Source organism: Labrus mixtus, chromosome 15, assembly GCF_963584025.1.
Source record: "Labrus mixtus chromosome 15, fLabMix1.1, whole genome shotgun sequence".
Lineage (NCBI taxonomy): Eukaryota > Metazoa > Chordata > Actinopteri > Labriformes > Labridae > Labrus > Labrus mixtus.
Window position 1 is genome coordinate 3,543,175 of NC_083626.1, and position 20,036 is coordinate 3,563,210.

General features: G+C 41.2%; 1 protein-coding gene across 2 annotated transcripts in view; it reads right to left on the minus strand.

Annotated features, from left to right (window-relative positions):
- The window catches only part of mtcl2 (microtubule crosslinking factor 2), a 104,932-nt gene that overhangs the window by 7,178 nt on the left and 77,718 nt on the right, over nucleotides 1-20,036 (minus strand). For both annotated transcript variants that reach the window (XM_061058634.1, XM_061058633.1), the window contains exons 12-23: nucleotides 17,903-18,019; nucleotides 17,117-17,347; nucleotides 16,862-16,978; nucleotides 16,566-16,733; nucleotides 6,106-6,258; nucleotides 5,702-5,818; nucleotides 3,265-3,329; nucleotides 2,866-3,010; nucleotides 1,990-2,577; nucleotides 1,493-1,760; nucleotides 1,126-1,344; nucleotides 245-669 (exon numbers count right to left, since the gene is read on the minus strand). In XM_061058634.1, coding sequence (XP_060914617.1) covers nucleotides 245-669; nucleotides 1,126-1,344; nucleotides 1,493-1,760; nucleotides 1,990-2,577; nucleotides 2,866-3,010; nucleotides 3,265-3,329; nucleotides 5,702-5,818; nucleotides 6,106-6,258; nucleotides 16,566-16,733; nucleotides 16,862-16,978; nucleotides 17,117-17,347; nucleotides 17,903-18,019 — 2,613 coding nt within the window. The remainder of the gene's footprint in view (nucleotides 1-244; nucleotides 670-1,125; nucleotides 1,345-1,492; nucleotides 1,761-1,989; nucleotides 2,578-2,865; nucleotides 3,011-3,264; nucleotides 3,330-5,701; nucleotides 5,819-6,105; nucleotides 6,259-16,565; nucleotides 16,734-16,861; nucleotides 16,979-17,116; nucleotides 17,348-17,902; nucleotides 18,020-20,036) is intronic.

Consider the following 20,036-nt stretch of genomic DNA (forward strand, 5'->3'; position numbering starts at 1 on the left):
TACTTTCCCTTTCATTGGCAGTCTTTTTCATTTTCATTTCAGAAACGGATTGACACTAGTATCATCTGCATTAGTTAAAAAATGGTAGATACCAAATCAGCGTGATATCGCATGCTTTTGAAATGGTAACATTCTGCATCAATAGTGGATCACTAAATAAAACATTCTTGAACTCATATCAGTTGTTTTTATTATTTAGCTATGATGTAAAGAAAATGTTAAGGAGCATTTCCATTGGCCGTACCTCCATGACAGATCCTGCAGGTCCTATGTTGCCTGTTTCTTTCCCTCCTCCCATGATAGTGACCATCTCCTCTCCAACCGTCTGTCTCATAAACCTCTTATTGACAATCCTGGTGACATTTTCGTTGCCTCCACCCAACCCAGCCAGCACTCCAAGTCCTCCCCCAGCAGCTGATATGCACTCCGGCTTGGGCTCATCCACGGCACTCAAACCTCCCAAGACACCCACACCTCCGAGGCCGCTTTGGGCTCGGTCTGCCGGCAGGGTGACTCCTGCCTGGACACGACTGCTGCAGACGGTCCTGAAAAACTCCTGGACCAGGCTGCCATATTGCTGAGATCCTGGGTCAGGTACGCAGACAGACACAGAAGAGGGTTTCCCTGCAGCTGGAGGGTGCCGGGCTGGACTGGCAACTTGGCTGGCTCCTAGTGGCAAGCAGGGAACAAAGTTAGAGTGATTACTACAAATTACAGTTGGAAGACCAACTCTGCATTGACAGGCTGAATTGAAGCTTGTAATATTTGATGACACCAAAATGTCCCATTGGGCTCTAGATTTGATTTGATTGATTGTCTCGAATTAGTACATTTTCATTTATGTTTTGAGCTTCAGTTCTGTATTCAGTGCATTAGGACACGCGCTTAGCAATGTACAATTATTTTATAGATGTCAGATAGAAAGATGTCAATAACAACACAGAATGTCAGTAGTTTGTTGGCAAAAAAATTGTAAAATCTGAATTCTAAAGGTAATTGAATTCAAAGAAAAAAATATTGCCTATAGAAAGATCTTTCCCCCCTTAGATTCCCTGACATGTGTAGCAAAAACACAGGGCTGCACACATGACATATCAAAATTTCTTTAAAAAAAAGAAGTGGTACCTCCATCACTCCTCCAGAGTGACTCGGTGCTCCCAGTGTGCTCCACCACACTGAAGAGGCTGGAGAGGCCATCAGTGACCCCGCTCAGGACTGGGCTGTCCCTGGTGGTGGTGGAGCGAGCCCATGCGGAGCCTCCTCCCCCTCCCATAGATCTTTGCTGGAGGCTCCACAGGCTCCGGTCCCTGGAGGAGGTACTCCCATCCAGTCTGGAAGTGGAGCCTGAAAACAAGACAGTTTGGTTTCTCAGTCTCCCCAAAAAAATAGTGTTTCAATAAAAGAATCAAGGCGCCAGAAAAAAACGCAGCAGACTGTACCATGGCTTGGCTTAAAATGATCCAAGTATGCTCGATAAAATAAAGATTCTTACCAGAAGACACTCTACGCTGTAGTTTTGGTGATCCATACTTGGGTGAACAGCATGGTCTGTCAATGCGGCTGTGAACTTTATCCAGGGATGTCGAAATCTGCCGGGTTCGGGCCGAGGCTAGAGGAGAGGTTGTTGATGATGACGGGCGGGGAGACCAGGCTTTGGAGTGTAACCCGGCCCCCCTGCTGCCCGAAAGGTTGTCTGTTTGAAGTCCAATGCTGACGTATTGGGCAGCAGTCTGTGTGGATCTGGAGGACATACCGACCCCCTGAGTGGAGAAATGGAAATGATGGAGAATATTTAGAATGCAATGAAGATTGTCCGCAACAACTTATTAAGCAAGACAGTTCTGAATATGAGGCTTTCCCTTAAAATGCAACCACATGTTTTAGTATAAAGGTATGTATCATCATAAAGGTCTTTACAGTGACCAGCTGTAGGTTAAAATTACACCACTATATTGTTTGGCCTTTCTTTTTTTTTTCCGCCTGACTCACAGGTTCCTTGGTGGATTTCCTCTCCAGGGATGAAGAGCGTATGGCCTGTCTGACACAGTTGGTCATCTCCTTCATGTCATCACTTAAATTGGCGGAAATCTCCCCCATCTCAAGACCATGGAACGCCGACGGGGAAGTGATCCCATCGACCAAACTATTAGCAGAGCCACCAATGCCATTGCTGACAACAATGGGGATTGAACCTGAAATACAGCCACTTCTGCTTTCCAGCAACTCCCTGTGCTGCTTGGACAGTGAGCTCAGCCATTGTTCATATGAGGATGAAAAGGAGGATGGAAGTTGCTGAACCTGCAGGGTCTCCAGAGGAGTCATGCCGACATCTGAGCCACTCAGTCCTACAAGAGAGCTGCCGTTCTGTGCCTGCTGTGGCTCTTTGGCATCCTGGTTCCTATTTCTGTGCTCCATGCGTCGTACTGCAGGAGGGCTGTAGTAGATCCTGATGCCGGTGCGGTCAGGAGCCGTGTAGCTCCTCTGGACTGACTCCAGGTCGAGCTCTGATCCCACCAAGCTGCTACATGAGCCGCTGGGGCCATCCCAGGTTTTACAGGTATCCCCAACATCTGGGGCCTGAGAGGAGATGAGAGAGCGGGGACAAACGAAACCAGTCTTTAATTATTATTAGGGTACAATGTATTTACCCTGCTGTCTTCACTTTAAATATTGTTGGGTTTGGAAGCGGGAATTTCTGATTACTTCTAAGATATCAGATGTTTTTAAGATTCCCTGGATTATTACAGGATTGAGAAATTACATTTTATTGGATTTTACATCGATCACTTACTTCACTTCCCAAGATATTAGAAGTACAATTCTTAAAATAACCTGTAGAATGTAGAAGTAGAAAATCTTAATCACCTCATTGGTCAAGTAGGTCCAGTTCTTCCTGCTGAGGTCACCCAACTCTGGGCGAATGAAAAGAGGTGAATCTGAAAACTGGATCTTCTCTTGATTGGCTGTTCCATTGACTTCTGGGACATCGAGTTCTGATGTGGATTTGGTTCTTTTTCAGAGACAAGAGGTGTTGATTTAAAAACAACTTCTCTTTTCCAATTGAGAAATGAACACTCATATGAAGCCATTTTTTCCATTTTCATTTTTGCAAATAAAAGGAACTGATGGAAAAGTCCAAAACTCAAATATTTCAGTTTGTTTAGGAAATGTTTCGTGTTTCACCAAATGGAAAGGTAATGTGTAATTCATTGACTTAAACAATATTTCAAAGCTAGTTCTTCAATAACACGTTTAAATTGTTACCTTGGTGATCCTGTTCCATTGGTGATGACTGTGTCGGCAGAGGACTCGCTGCCTGAGGGCTTGGACTGTGAAGACAAAAAAGATCAGACTATGAGTGAAAAAGGAAACAATGGACCCACTTACTTTTACAGACAACAAAGGACCTTCCCCATAGGTGCAAATTGCTCCTGTCGTATTCTTTATTTCCTCACTTAAAAAAAAAATAAAAAAACATCCTGCAATACATCCACTGAGGGCCAAGTTTCTAAATGCCTTCCACTTCCTCTGGAGCTGTTTGGCAGAGGAGGTGGAGATCGACAAGTATCTCTCTGTGGCAGACAGTGGCAAACTCATACACACACACACATATACACACAGATGAAAATGCTGAGTCAGTGTGTTTCTTAATCTCTTACACTGAAGCCATTTCCCCTCCGAGGACAGAAAGTGAAAGAGTGAGAGTGCAAGAAGGGAAAAGGACATCTGCAGATTATGCGCTTAGTTGTGCAGATAAACTGATGGTCTTTCACCTTCAACTCACTGAACTGCCGACAGTGCACAGTGGGTGTGTTCAATATACTGAGATAAATATACATCTTCTATATTGTACACCTTCCTACTCAACTTCTGTTGTTGTTTAGAGAGGCATGGAGCTAAAACTTTGTCGTCTGATTCTGTGAAGAACCTGAAAAATCTACACAGTTAGATAAAAGTAATGTGCTTTGATGGGTAAATGTTATATTAACCCATTAAATGAAAAGGCCAATATGGATGAATCGGCCTTGCTGTATTACAAACTTATAACTGTAGCTTTTACTGGGAAGTTACAAATCAAAATGATAACCTATTGTATTTGTGTCACCTTACACCTCATCAATGTTTCAACTGTAAATACAACAACTTCTAAAATAACATGCAACTCTTAATAGCTTTAGCTACGGTCAATCCATCCATCCATTTTCTTCTGCTTATCTGGGGTTGGGTTGTGGTGGCAACTGGCTATAGCCAAGTTCAACAGGGGATCCAGAGGATTTCCCAGGCCAGAAAGGGTTTACAGTATAAAATCCTTAAGGTCCCTAAAAATAAATCTGGCTGCCTTTTCACTAACTGGCCTGAGAGGGGCACTATAGTCAAATACCAGGAGTGTTTGAAAAGGCACAGAGCAGCAGAGCAGACAGTGGATTAGATTTGTGGGTGTCAGAGCGTGACACAGACACACTCAGAGAGACTCAGACAGAGTGAATTAAAGTATGACATGCTTCGGCCTCCTGCCAAGGTTCCAGTGCAGGACACAGTCACTTAATGGACGGAGTCGTACGGGATCACACTTAACAGAAAACCAAGAGGAAGGAAGAGGAGGGAGGGAGACAAGAAGGAGGAAAAAAAACAAGAACTGTATTTGAAAGGTAAGCGGGTGAGAAAGGGAGGATACGATTTATCCCAGACTGAACACCTACACTAAAAGGAAGCATGCATAGCAGACAGAGGAGAGATGGTGGAGGAGCTCTAATGTCAGTGTGTGGGTTCATGTCTGTGAGCCACAAGTAATGACCACTTCAAAAAAAGTGATGTAATCTCACTTCAGCCATTCCTGACATGTTGCAGCAGCTGGGCAGCAGTGACTGCACTGGTGTATAATCAGCAGATCTAAATGGCCGTGTTTTCCTGGAGAGCACAGTGTAACATTAAACTGCAGCTTAACCACTAAAACCAGAGAGAGTTCCTATTCACATTATGTTGTTGCTTCTGACAGCATCAGCAAAGTATCCTTACAGGAAAATACCACCTGGAACACAGCAACTGGAAACATTTTTAGCAATTTGATGGCTATGATCGAATGAAAGCCCTAGGACAAGTTGGATCAAATATGAAGCCTGTAAAGCGCTAAAATGAGGCATTATTTTGAAATTCAAAACAATATATTATACTTCCTGTTGGGTTTTTGCTATGGCTGCAAAATGATTTTCTGTAGGTCTTGACATGGTCAATAAGCAAACCAAATTCCATACATGTAGAGGAAGGTTTCCCTCTATGGGGAAGGCTTATTCAAAAATGTTAAGGGGGCGCTTTTGAGCCTTTTCGCAAAAGTCATCCATAAAACCACCAAAATATAAAACATTTTCACAAGGCCTGATGCATATGCATGTTCAGGCCCCCAATAATGTGATTTATGTGACGGAAAGACCCAATAGTATCCAGTCTCTAAAGTCGGTGCTCTGGCCATGATTATCTGTCAGAGAAAATGGGAGATCATCAACATTCACACTAAATGTACAAGGCAACACACATATTTTTCCTTTTAATAAACTTCAATGTCCTTCTTATCTTAAGCATACACCCTCTTCCAGTCAGATTGTATCATCTCAACATAAAGTCAAGCCTTTTTTTATTTATTTAAATCTTTGACATTTCTCTCTCTGCTTCTTGCGCACACTCCAAGTCATGCTGCTCTGCATACCTTCCCCTGCTGTGCCGTGGCCTCTCTCAGTCTCTGCTCCCACTGAGCCCTCTCCTGGCTGAACCTCTCCAGCAGCTCCAGCTTCTCTCTGCCCCAGTTCCTCTCTCCAATCTGAAGCTGATTGGTTCGTAGGTTGGCCACAGCAGAAAGAGAGATATAAGAGGAGATCATAAGATGGGGGGAAAAGGGATGCATTTGGAGTGCACACCACCAGAATATGTCAGCTGAATTTGAAAAATCACATTTCAAATAAAGTACAACTCTGATCCAAATAACAGATCAGACCTTAAACCTTTATTTACAGTTTTCCTTTTTCAAATTATGTTAGTAGTTTTGTCCATGTAAAAAGTTTTCCCTTCTGACCATACTGTACTTAATCCAAACTCACAAAAACACACGTCTACCTGTTTAGTTAGGTCCATCACAGCCGCATACGAGTCAGCCAAGAGATGCTGGTGTTCTTCACGCTCCCTCTTTAGCGCCACCTTCAGGTCTGGAGGTTCAAGTGCATCATTGGCAGACAGAGCTGCTGCTGGTTTCCCTGCCTTGGTTTCAAGCTGGAAGCAGAAAGGTATATAAAGAGAGGGGGTCAAAATAAGTAAAAAAAAACAAACCAATATTTTCCTTAATCATTGAGAACTCAAAAATGCTACTTTGGTGCCCATGTAATCACATTCTTTCTCACGTTTTGATTGATCTGTGTGTGGGTTTTGTGTGTATACATGGAGCCAGTCCAACAGACCAGCCTTACATAGATGCATAAAGTTCTTTGAAGCTGCATCAAATGTTTGCACGTAATTTAACTTTTTGTTATCAAGGCGTCTTTTTCAGAAGCCTATCGAAATGAGAATCACCCTGGGAAGAGTTAACTGGGTATGCGAACACATCTCACCAGCTACATCACGGTAAATGTTAATTAACAACAGTGTTGCCAGGTGGCGGTGACATTTAGTCTGGCCAGACCTGTAATTTATGCATAGACAGTGACTGGGAATAAGTGGCACCTGTTCACTGGCTGCATCAAAGAACACAGTCTGGAACAATTCGTCTGTGAATTACATCTAAATCTTCCCCTAAACAATGAGCGACAGGAGGAGACAAAAAAGGAGCTGCAAAGTAAAATCAGCTGCAGTGGAAGGATTCAATTCTTTAGTCTGAGAAAAGTGTTGTGATGTGAAATACTGTTATATAACCGGCATACTAATGTAAACCAAGCAACCTAAAATCTTACAGGAGAAAAAGTCTCATGTAGCAATGTTTTGAATAATAGACTGAATGTACAAAAGCATATAAATAGCACTTTTAGGTTAAAAAGGGGGTAAAAAGTTAGATCTTCTCTGTTGAGTTTAAGTGCCAGGTATATACCGTACATGTTGAATACTCAAAGTACAAGTCACTGTATGGGGGTGCCTGTGGTCAAGAGGTTAGTTTGTGCGCCCCATGTACAGAGGCCTCAGCCCTCAAGAAGGCAGCCTGTGGCTCGTCGTCCAAATGTCATTCCCAACTGTCTTATCCCTGATTTCTGACGCTATCCACTTTCCTGTCCCTCTAATAAAGGCATAAAAAGTACAAGATAATAGATATGTTGCTTCAGCACTGTCTTTTGTGCAATTGTACACACAACCACCTATAACAGTTGCAATGACACGAACAGAAACACATAATAATCACCCAAAAATCACTTTTATAGCTATACAAGTACTTAAAACTTTGATCATTAGACCACACAGATTATCTAAGAAATTGTGTGTCCATGTTTTGCATCCTCGTGTAGAACAGTTTATAAATCATCTCATGCACATGTTAAAAGGCAACATATGGACGGTAGGCAAAACAAAATATCCACACAGTTTAAATCATCATCTTGGGTTGAGGGCATTATGAGGGGGGGAATTGTTAAATATTTTTCTCAGTTTTTCCTTTTCTGCCCGAAGATCTCTCAGCTATTTCTTCTCTTTGCTTCTTTACCTTTCTCCCCTCTCTCCATCCTCTTCACCCCTTCCCTCTATCCCTCTCTCTCTTTCTCTCTGCAGCATTCCCACCCTCTATTTTGAGCTTCTTCACACCCTTTTTCGCTCTCCATAAATCTGGCATGCTGTCACAGAGCCTGTAGGTGGGATTGCTTAAATTTTTTATGAGTAGCTCTGCTTTCCCTCTTTTCCCCTCTGTCTTAGCGCCATAGTTCACACAGCCGACACTAGCGAGTCCATCAATTTGATACAGAGACACTCACACTCATGTGGACACACCCACCCTCCCCAGACCCATCAATCCTCTCCCTGCCTCTCTTGACCTGACTCTGTGGCAGTGGTGTCTGTATATATGGCGCTAATGGAACTGCCTAGCAGCCAATAACAGTGCAACGAACGCACCCTGAGCCCGTCTCCCGTCTCCCATGGCAACAGAGTAAATGGCTAATGAGGAACGCGGCTTAACGAGCCCCGTGTCTTAACTAGGTTTACTGCTGATGCATAAAAAAAGAGGAGATTTTTACTGGATGACTGGCATTTTATTGGTTGATGAGAGGCGTCTGTTTCACAACTCGCTGAACACCATTTAGCAAGTTCAATTACTTTTATTTATTCAACTAAAATCTTGACTATAAAACTGCAGATTTATTAATTAAGTTTAACCAACAAGAGATAACTGCAGGGCCTGGGATGTGAAGAAATGTCTCTTACAATACAGAAAAAAAACCCTGGAAAAACAACAACAAAACCAAACAGTCAAGAGCTGCTAACATGAGGTGGAAACACATTAAACCCACAGACTGTTTAAAATCATGAGTGGGAGGTCAAGAGGAGTTAGTGAATTTATTTGATCACTTCTCTATCTATTTTTCTATTTTTTTCACCTGTTAGGGAATGTATTAAGAGTATTATTCTACCTGAAAAACAAAAACATTGAAACGTCTCATAAGCCCTCTTAAAATATGCACAGAACACTTAGAAAGTCCTGAAATTTTTGGGAGTGTGATGCATGTGTGAAAGCAAAAATCTGAATTTTCTCACTCTGGCTTTACCCAAAGTCTTTCCTTCTAGCTAACTTGTAAATTATCTGTGTGGAATCAGGGTGAGCTGATATGAGAACACAGCAGGAAGTAGTCAGGAAAGTTCACAGCGAGTTAGTCTGAGGTGGATGGCGTTCATATCCTGCAGCTCGCACGCTATCAGCACAATCTCTGCCTTATTATGTTTTCTGTTCGCCAGTATGATCCTCTTTGCACTTTCGTTGAACTTTCGTGTAAATGTTGAACTACATAAGGGCAAAAAGTGTCCTGCATTTCCATGGCGTTCTTTTTACGTCTTGTCGTGTCCCCTTGCCCTGCCTCACTCCTGTCCCACAGGGATATTCTCCTGATGTGAGGTGCATGTGTGAACAAGCCACTCAGGAAAGTTTCAGAGGCTGCCTGCCAGACATTTCCAGGATTGCATGTGTTCCAACATCTTTAGAGAATGGATGAATACTTAATACACTGTAAAAAAGTATACTGCTGAAGGAAATAAGATCGTAACTGCAAGGGAAACGATATTAATCTTGCAGAAATACACAGTGTATGACAGTCGCTTTTGTGCAGGGTATTATTAGCCTGAAGCAGATTTCTGCCATAAAACATCATGTGATCTGTTTTGCATACCACCCGTCAGCTGTTAATTGAGGAGAATACAGAAACCACAACCCTCTGCAGAGATGAAATCTGTGCCAGACTTATAAATAAATACCATAACCTAGATATTATATAATGCACAGATGACACAGAGGGTAAATATAGTAACAAACACATACATTGCATGTTGTGTAATTAAATGTGATGTTGCCATGACGCTGTCAGTGGCACTTGATACGTAAATATTTTGAGAGACTCAAACACTGATTACCTGGGAATACTTAATATTTATTACAAATGGTTTAACCAACTCTGACTTATATGTTTTGTCTACATTTAGACCGATAATGATAACTAAATCATTATCACGCTGTTATTGGAAATAGATCTGCTTATAAAAAGGATAAGGAAGTCACCAGCTGCAGTAGGAAATAAGTAACAAGTGCTATAATACTAACTAGTATAAGTAATTTGGTTAAAAGATAAGAAGAATGGTGTTCATGTGAGCTTAAAGGTGTCTTCATAGCCTGAAGGCTCTTTGGTTATGCAGAGCGAAGACTATCCTAAATGAATACAAACCTTACCCACACTTTAGCTCTGACTTTGTCAAATTGTTTGCTCAACAGAAACCTAATAACATTACACAGGACAGATCAAAACTCAAGTTACCAAGCACCTTTCAGCAGCAGCTATCAGACAGAGACGTCAGCTTGAGGATTAAGTAATAGTTTATTGATGTGGGGACTTTACAAATGTTCCATCACCAATCATCAACAATGAGAAAGCTTAACAATTTGAAGAGGACGAGGTAGGAAGGCCAAATGATTCTAGTTTCAGTGCCTGATAAATCACAGCAGACCAGGTTTGAACTTTTACAAGTGTATCCCCTCAAAGTCTAGCAGGAAAAACTAGTTACATGTTTATTATATATAAGTCATTTTTGGACAAGTAATTTGTATAATTTTGGAGCAAATGACTAACATTTAAAGGCAGGGTTGGTCATTTTGGAAAACTAGCATGATTTTGAAAGTAGCATTCCCGCAGTGCACTCACCCCCTCCCCTCTGTGCTCCCTCAAAAGCCACGCCCCTCACTTACATGCACAATTGCCATTGGTCCAGAAGCAGACCTCAGATCATGCTTTGAGTGTGGGCTTGTGCACGCATGGAGTAGAGAACAAGCAGGGCGACAGGGAGGCGTCTGATTGGTTCATCAGATTGGTACCTCGTGGCAGACATTGGTCAAAGTTTTTACATGTTAACAACTGATACAGAGGACGGATTTCCGTTGTTCCTTTTTCAGAGCACATGAGTTATTAATGTCTGTCAGGACTTTTAAAAAATGTCAACCAAAATGTGTATCTGGAGAAAATGACCAACCCTGCCTTTAACTTTACATAAAGACTGATTGATTACTTAGTAGCATCTGCACTTGAGACGACTTCACCCCCCTTTCTCCTCATCTCCCCATCATTACTGAAGTGTATGCAACAGTGCTGATCTATCGATTAGAGCTTCCAGCTGCTCAGTCTGTGTCATCATGGAAACAGCAGGTGTGAGTAACATGTCCATACAGTCATGATGGATGACTGAATAAGAGGGGGAAAAAAGAAGGAAGGCACGGGTTGAACTGCGTGTTCTTAAGAATCGAGATATCTTTTCTACTTCACTGACTCCGTTTGTTCGGCATGCTGAATGCAAAAGATAATTTGCTGTCAAGAAATGTGACGGGTAGGACGGAGTTTGAAATTGATTTGACTTGTTCGACAAAGAAACAGCTGGGTGAGCTGCTGCACGCTGCCAGGACTCGTTGGCATGGATATGATTCGGTTGGCTGGTGGATGTCAACACTCACACTCACACTCACACTCACACACCACCAGGGCAGACTAATGGCATACTTTCCAGTGTCCGCTTGTTGGCAGAGAGGAGATGTTCCAGCTGCGGAATCTAGGCCACACAAGTTTTTTAGGGATAGATTACTGGGTAAGTGTAAAAAACATGTTTGTATGAACATTAATACAACATATATTTACATGACATGAGAACATGAAACTTGTGTTTTAATGCTTTAACATGCAACATGATAAATTAGTTCAGACAACATGGTAAATTGGTTCAATGAGAATAAATATCTCGTAAAAAAACCTGCGTCTATGTCGCATTTAGCAGAAGGAAGAAAGTGTTATCACTCTGAAACACTGCACTCATATCCTATCGATCTGTCAAAGGAGCTGACAAGCCAATCAGAAGACAAATTATCTCGTTCCACAACATAAGAGCATCTCTCTATATTGACGACGATGATTAATGACAGCGTTGTGTGTGTGTGGGGGTCGTCATGTGTTTCCCTGCCTTTATGGTGAGGGCCATTCATGACTACACAATGGGGCATTTTAGTTCTTGTATTTTGGGTTGGGACAGAAATAAGAATTAAATTCGATATTTTTTTGAGAAATAAAGACATATAAACTACCTTACACTTCTAAAATCTACTTTCCATCATCAGAAACCTTTTTTTCACTATCGCAACATTTAGCTTTAACATCTGTAGAAAAATCTTTTATCTTTATTTAGTTTTTCTGTTCCCCTGTTTTTATTGCAATGGGACTTCTCTGTTTTCTGCCTTTTGGTCAGCCAAACTGATTCAACAAAGACTTATCAAATGCTAAATATGTCATGGTTTTTGCTTTTGTTTAGTTAGTTTATTCCTTGTTTTGTTACTTAGTTAATTATCTATCCTAGTGTCTGATTGTTTCCTAGTTTAGTCTTCAGAGTTTCTTGTGTTATTTTGTATCCTTGTGTCCCTCTATGTTCTAGTGTGTCTTGATGTTACATTCTTGAGTTTCTCTGTGTCTTCCCACAGCCCTCCAGTCCTGATTACCGTCATTGTCTTCACCTGTGTCTTATTGTCTTCACCTGTGTCTGATTGCCCCAGAGTCTATTTAGTCTCTGGGTGCATCCAAATTGTCCCTCCTATCTCCTTTCACTATCCACTTTACCTTAACCCGGGGAAAACATCATGAGGTTAAGGAAAGATGTTAGGAGAATTCATGAAGGACTTAAGGAAAGGCGATCTCGTTGCTCTGACAATCCGACCACATTTCCACTACGCCACGTCATTAAATGTGACGGGCCGGCGGACGTTAATGACGTGGGTCTGCCGTGTTGAAACTACAATGTTCCGAAAATGGACTACTAAAAGCGCATCTAAAAAACTTTCCCCTGTGCCTTCTTACCAGTGAAATAATCCTAATCACCACAAGGTTAGGATTTAAATAAAAGCAATATAGACTACCAGGCTACGAGGAATAAAAGTGAAACCATTAGCTTCCTGTCCACTCTATTATATATTATTGTATGATATTAATCGTTACATTTGTGCAAGATATACATAATGTTTTAAGCATACAAATGTACAACTGCACAAAGCATTCTTAAGTGAGTGAATTAAGTTGAATAAAGCATAATTTAGCTAAATATGTCTCTTACATGATCTGCGTCCCTTTACGATCATTGTTAATTGTTGTGAACGGTCGGATGCGCGACTCGCTTTAAATGTTGCAGCCGCAAGGAATTGTGGGATGGCATATCTCATCTCCTTTCGCAAAGGATGGTCCAGTGTATCCTATGCTAAAGGAGGCTATAAAGGAAACATTGACGCACCTTTCCTTAGCTTTTCAGAGAACTGAACGGCTCTTATCATGCTTCCGGGTAATTTCACTCTGTGTTTCTTCCCTTCTGTGTCAGATCATTATTGTATGTTAGTTGTTGGGTGTTACCCCACGTGAGATCTTCCCAGTGTTTTGCTAGTGGCTCCTTGTTTTTCCTTTTGTTGGACATTTTGAATTAGTAAGTTTTGTTTGCATTTGACCTTTTGTTTAATAAATATAGTTTTTAGTTCTGCACTTGGGTCCTTTACTTTGTTTTTTCCAGTTCCGTGACAAAATGGACTTGAGCTTGTAAAGGATTTTTCAAGTCTTCTTACTACTCAAAGCACTTTTAATTGCAGGTCACACCTACACATTCACACCTCATTCGCACACTGATGGCAGACGCTGCTATGTGAAGTGTCCATCAGTATTAACTTATTCATTCATACACATTTACACGCCGCTGATGCAGCAGCAGTGGGAGCAATTTGAGGTTAAGTGTCTTGCCCGAGAACACATCAACATATGGCCGCATAAGCTGGGGATCCGACCTCTGACCTTCAGGTTGAGGGACGACCAACTGAGCCACAGCCGCCCCTTTTACATTCGGTAAACAAAGGAAAAAAAGGAACATGACAGCATTTTCTTGATGCTGCGCCATCATCTGGTCTAATTCCTGGTAATGGGGTTTGACTTGACTCTGAGAAAGATCAACCAAATCCTAACGTGGATTGCTTTAACAAATGGAAATGTGTGAGCAGGAAACTATAATGGCCTCTTTGTGTGGTTACCATCAGAATCACCAAATAATTTGTAAAAATTGTTTGGATCCAAAAGTGAAAACCTAACCTTCAAGGGAGGCTTTGTGCAAGTATGACCACACTTTACACTGTTATATTTCAAGATGAGTCATTGAACATCTCTCAGGTAACGTTCACTTGAAGGCGATAAATGGGAAATATTGATTTAAAATAAAAGGTATATGACATATTACAATAGAAAGGTAATTGATCTGCACTGAGGAAGCAGGTAAGAACACATGAAAAGCCTTTTTTTCTAATTGCCAACCTTTAACGGGCCTCTCGTTGTCTTCACTCTCTTTCTTTTATCGCTCTCTCTGTCTCAATATACCGATCGGCAACACACAGGCTGCGTTCTATCTCAGAGGCTCTTAATTAACACTTAGACAATTACTGCCTCTGCTGCTGTTATGAGACGGACAGAAAACAATGAGGAGGAGAGGAGGAAAAATGAAAACCATTAATTACAGCCTGCAATGACAGATTGTTGTGTGGATCTTTGCAACGCTGCATCTCCTGTCTGCACAACAGATCTGTCTAGGTACCAATAAAGAAACCTTGAAACTTAAAGACAGACTGACAGACAGCCAGATAAATAGACACATAAAGACAGACAGGTTAACAGAACCTGCAGGGGCAATATACGGCCCATAAAATGGAAGCAATCAACCTTTTATGAAGTTGTCAATTTTGAGATCAACTTTTCATTCACTAATAAATATGTAGAAATGTTCTTACTCTGCGCATATAATAAGTGCATACGCAAAAGTCTTGGCAGTCGGAATCAGCTGATCAATCATTTGTCACACTCTTCAAACATGTTCTGACGGTCTGATGCGCTCTCTTCTGGAGGCACCGGCTGCAATTTGCTTCAGCAAGGCTGGATCTTTACACTTTCTTAGAAGTAAATCATAATCATGAATGTTCCCTGCATGCTCTTAAATAGGCTCCAATTAATCAGCTGGTTGACGATTAGATTTAAGATTTTAGATTAAAGGACGATAAGGCAAATATTTTATGATTATTTAATACATTTAGTTAATGCATTGGTTAATTCACGTTTTTAATGCTTGTCTTTTCAACAAAAAATATATATTTATATAAATATTTTTTTTACTGAATGTATTTTTAATATGTCGTGCATTTAGTTAAGAGTGTGTGTTAACATTTTCTGAGAAAGCTGGTCAATCATTTGTGTGTACGCATGGTCTGAGGAAGTTCTATTTTTGTTCGCAGAGTAAGAATAAATTCAAGTAAGAATATATTGATGAATCCCAGATTTGTGCTTCAAACGTACGCATACGCACTGTTAGTGAATGAGGCCCATTGTCTTTTCCTCATTCCTTCACCGACTATAGACAGCAAGGAGTACAGGCTTGAAAGTTTGCAAGCAAAAGTCACAGAACGTGAGAAGCTTGTTTGTTTTTACTTGTCAGAGTTGGTGGTCATAAACTTCGCTGCAGTCGATAGACAATGTGCCCCTGTACTGATTCACTGCGGAGGCCGTATTGCCTAATCTTCCCATGGTTCTCATTTTTTCCTTCTTGTCCTGAATTAATTTAGCTTTGCCCCGACTTTCTCTGTGTCTAAAGGCTTTTAACTGTGGATTTATGTCTCCACTCTCCAAAAAACTGCAGACTAACCAAAGAAAACTAGATCGGCCTGTTTGATTAATGGACGACACACAGTGCTGTAGCATACAGAATCTAAGGAGTGGGATGAATTTTTAACATTGCTGCATCAGGATCTCGGCCTTATTGTGTCAATAAAACATTTTAATACAGACACACTAAGATGCACTTTAAACAGAGCAAAGGGTTTTTGCTAAAACGTCTGCAGAATATCATATAAAAGTAGGATCATTGGTTTCAGATAATAAAAGCTGCATTACACCAACTTAAAGCTTGATCTCAAATATTAGGGTACAACATCTAATACTTAAAGGCACAGTGAGTAGATACCACCACCAGGGGGCTCTCAATCAATACAATGATGAAAGATGACGTTAAGCCTGCTAGGGAATCATGGCAGTCGTCTGCTACAAAAAACAAACTCTTTGTTGACTGTAGTAAAGAAGGACGGGCGAAACCGACCGGACAAAGAGAATTTGTTTACCGACGATGTATCCAAGTACAATTTACAGGACATTTTTTTATCACAGCAGCACAGTAAGGCAGCTTCCAGTAGCATTTCCCACTTCCTAATGCAACGGTCTTTGACATAACATGATGCGTTTCCACGGAAACTACGAACATGTCGTGCCTGTCATGGCAGCCGCCACGACAAGACATGTCCAGTTACAACTATAAAATTAAGGATTTATCTGGTTTTGGTAACTGTTGCAAATATTTGAGGGAATGAAAGTACTCAATAACAAAATATTTTTTAAATTGTTTTTACTAACAGCTTTAGTGAAATGTTTTGAATTAATTTAGATATTTTACTGTAAACGTTATAATACACTTCTATGTTGTATGTTTAAGAGACACAATGGAAGTTTAATTCTACTATTAGGCCTATTCATTAACAATTCAATATTGGAATCTTGTTATGGAGTTGCTTGGCAACCTGCAAACACAGCCCAACAACCGTCAACAGATTTAGCTGTAATCACAGCCTAATCCTGATTGCTGAACAACAAATATATGACACCATCTTTCTCAGACAACACCAACATAAATATTTCCTGTAAAATAATTAAGACTATTCCAAAAATTGATAGAAACTGCCGTATGAATCATGTAGCCCATCACTCTGCCTATCAACATTGATTCCCGCTCTTTGTTTTCACTGTAATGTTTCTTACCTGTGTGATGAGGCTCTTTAGTTCAGTCCTCTCCACCTCCCATGAGGCCTTGGCCTTTGCAAACTGCTGGGTGAGTTCCTGGGAGCCTTGTCTATCCTGTCGCAACTCTCCACTCAGATCCTGTAGCGCCACCTTCAGGTCTGCCAAAGTGCTGCTCACCGCGCTTGACTACATGGAACGACAAGAAATGTATGCAAGAGGTTGCAATTTTAGCGCACTTTTGTTTGTGTGTGTGTGTGTGTGTGTGTGTGTGTGTGTGTGTGTGTGTGTGTGTGTGTGTGTGTTACATTACCTACCTTGATAGTTGGGCTCAGTGGTTGTGCATCTGCAGCAGCCCTCTTGTCAGTCTGGTGGGTGGGGCTTGTCAGGTTATCCTCCTCCAACAGCAGATAGAGGTCCTTCAAGCTGTTCATCTAAGAATAAAAATCAGTCAAGGATATCCTGTCATTATTTATGCTTCAAATATTTTATAAATCTTAGTAATTATTTTTTACATTTGCATAGGTAATATTAAACTAAATGTAGCTAAATGTCCCTTTCCTCAGTCATACCTCCAGTATGTCTTTCCACTCTGCGTCTTTCTTGCAGCCCAGCCTCCACTGTTTGAGGAAGCAGCGCAGTTTGAGGCTCAGCACCAACAAGGCCTGTTTGAGGTGCTGAGACTCCTGGACCAGCAGAGTCCTCTCCTGGCTCCACAGCTTCCGATGAAGCCGAGCCTGGAGGCCCAAACTCTGCAGCTGGAAGTCCCGACGGAGCAGAGCCTTCTGGTGATCCTCGTGGAGCTGAGAGGGGGAAACACAAACCAGGGTGAATCTAAGGCTGAAACTTTTTTTATATTTTTGCTTTTGATGATACAAACCGGGACCATTTCTTTGCTTCCTCTCAAAAACCCACACTTACAAATGCAAGAAATTCAAGAAGTGTGTCAGCATCTATTTTTTCAATTTTCATTTTGTCAACCAAGCAGATCATGCAACAATATCTTTAACTATAGCAAAAATAGATAATTCTGTTTCTCTAGCTGTGAAGTTTATGTGATTTGCAATTGATTCAAGACTGGGAATAAGTTTTGTTTGAACACTTAAAGACCTGTTTAACATGATTTTCTTATCTTTTAACATATTTTCCACCAAGGTACAAGAACACCAAAAATACATCAAAAACCCAACATCCAATATAAATTTGGTCATTTTAACTTGATTGGAAAACGGTGGGTTCCTCTTTCTGTACATTTCTGTTAAAAGTTGTCCCTCAGTGTGTGTCTGGCGGTGATACTGTTTCCTCAATTCAGTTCTCAGATTTATGTTTATTGACAGTTGTCATTGCTGCAAACTGACCTGTGTGAGTTTGAGAGTAGTTTCTCTCTGAGCCTGCCTTTCACTCTCCAGCTCCTCCTGAGGTCCGAGACCAAACGTCTCCGCCTCAGACAGCTGAGTCTGGAGGTCGTCTGTAGGCTGTTGGGGAGAAGGATAGATAGCAGAGTATGAGAGGCGGAGATAAGGAAATAGAGGGGGTAGAGTGAAGTACTAATGGAAAGAAAGAAATAAGGTCAAAAGAAGTGAGTAGAGAACAAGTATGTGTAGAAAACAAGGAAGGGGAGTAGGCAGGAATGAAGGAAAATTAAAGATGAAAAGAAAAACAATCTCTGGATAGAAGACATGGCACAAGAAAATGAAAAAGGGAGACACTTCATAGTGAGAAAAGAACATGACATGGCAGTTTTGTGCCAGAACACCCTTTAAATCACACCTCAGCTGCAGCACGCTATTGTATGACCCCACACACACACACAAACCTCACTCATGCACACCACTGTCTCATGCCTCATTTAGCTGCTGAGTGAGTGCGATCCATCGACCCACTGCTGTACCATTAACGTCCTCTTTCACCCTCCACTGGGCTCGGCCTCCGCACCCCCCCATCACCTTCCACCCTGAACACCACCCGGTCGTTTACAGCCCTCACTGTCAGCCAGATATACGACTCTGACCTCTGATTCAAAATGACTCACATGTTGTGAAAAAGTGGAAGGTGCTCCTGGACGACAACTTTTGCAACTGAAGCAGCCTGACAGCAAATATTTTTTAGATGCACTCTGGCAATAACACTACGTATTACTATTGTATTCTTTTGAAGATATTACAAAAGAATATAAAGGAGTGTGTCAGAATAATAACATGTGAAGATGATCCCCTCTAATGTCTTTACATTTCTGCATTCAGGCCAAATGCTTCTAAATACCTTATACCGTATAATCGAGGCTGACTTACCTGCTATGAACATTCAAAAGAATAGTTTGCTCACTTTGAAGGCTCACATTTTTGCTTAAGGAGCAGGAGCTGTTCAGGATCAATACTTTCTTTGAAAACTAAATCACGCACCAAATCAACACCCTGTAGGCTAGGGTCACTTATTAATGAGAATCTCAATTTACTTCTAGACAAAGTAAAATGTCAAACTGATGTACGGAGGCTCCAAGAGGGCAACCTGGGTTTGAATCCAACCAGTGATTCCCCTCATGTCATTCCCCACTCTCTCTCTCTTTGTCCTATCTCTCTAATAAAGGCATAAAAAGCCCAAAACTTTAAAAAAGACCACAGTACACAGTAGCGGGGTTGTTGTTTACTTCAGCATCCCAAGACCGAAAAACTCGCTAAGCCGGGCCTGACATACTGCAAAATAACCACCCACTAGTAGTCATACTACATACTACTGTCAAAAGTAGTATGCAGTATGTTCTGCATACTACGTTTGACAGTAGTATGAAGTAGGCGGTTTTGAAAACAGCCAAAATTTAGCAACCCACCCTCCAGCAGGTGACACTGCTCAGAAGAACATGGCGGATATAGAGACTGTTATTTGCCTCACATGAACAAAGAACTTGTATATGTTTTCTTTCTAGAGTCAATATTTATTGAAAGTTGATAAAAGCCTGGATGAAAAACTCTGTCTTTGTGTTACTTTTTCTTTGTCATTTAGTTTCCACCTTCTTCTCTAAACCCATTCTCTCCGGCTCAGATAAAGATGCAGACACACACACACAGCCCTGGTTACCATGGAGACAGGCCAGCAAAAGGTCAAGCAAACAAAGGTTTTTGGTTTTTCTTCCTGTCAGTCTCACATCTGACGATGAAGTCACTGTTTGTATGTTTACTGTACTGTGTTGCTACCATGAGTTTCCAGCGCTACACCACATCAGTGACTTACAGTTACTGAATGTGTGTGTATGAATGAACCTTTAATAAACCTTTACAGGACAGCTTGTTGTTGTGTGTTTGCACGAGGTGGTGGTTGGCGCTAACACAGCAAGTGTGGTTATGAGAGGTTTATTTTCTGGGACATAATAATGGGTTGTATAAGGCTTTAAAAAAAAAGAAAACAAATCTGCAGATGGGGGTTTAACTTTTTTCTTAATATTTAAAACAGTTGTAAGTAAAGCAGCCTATTCTTCAATATGGTTTAACTAATAAA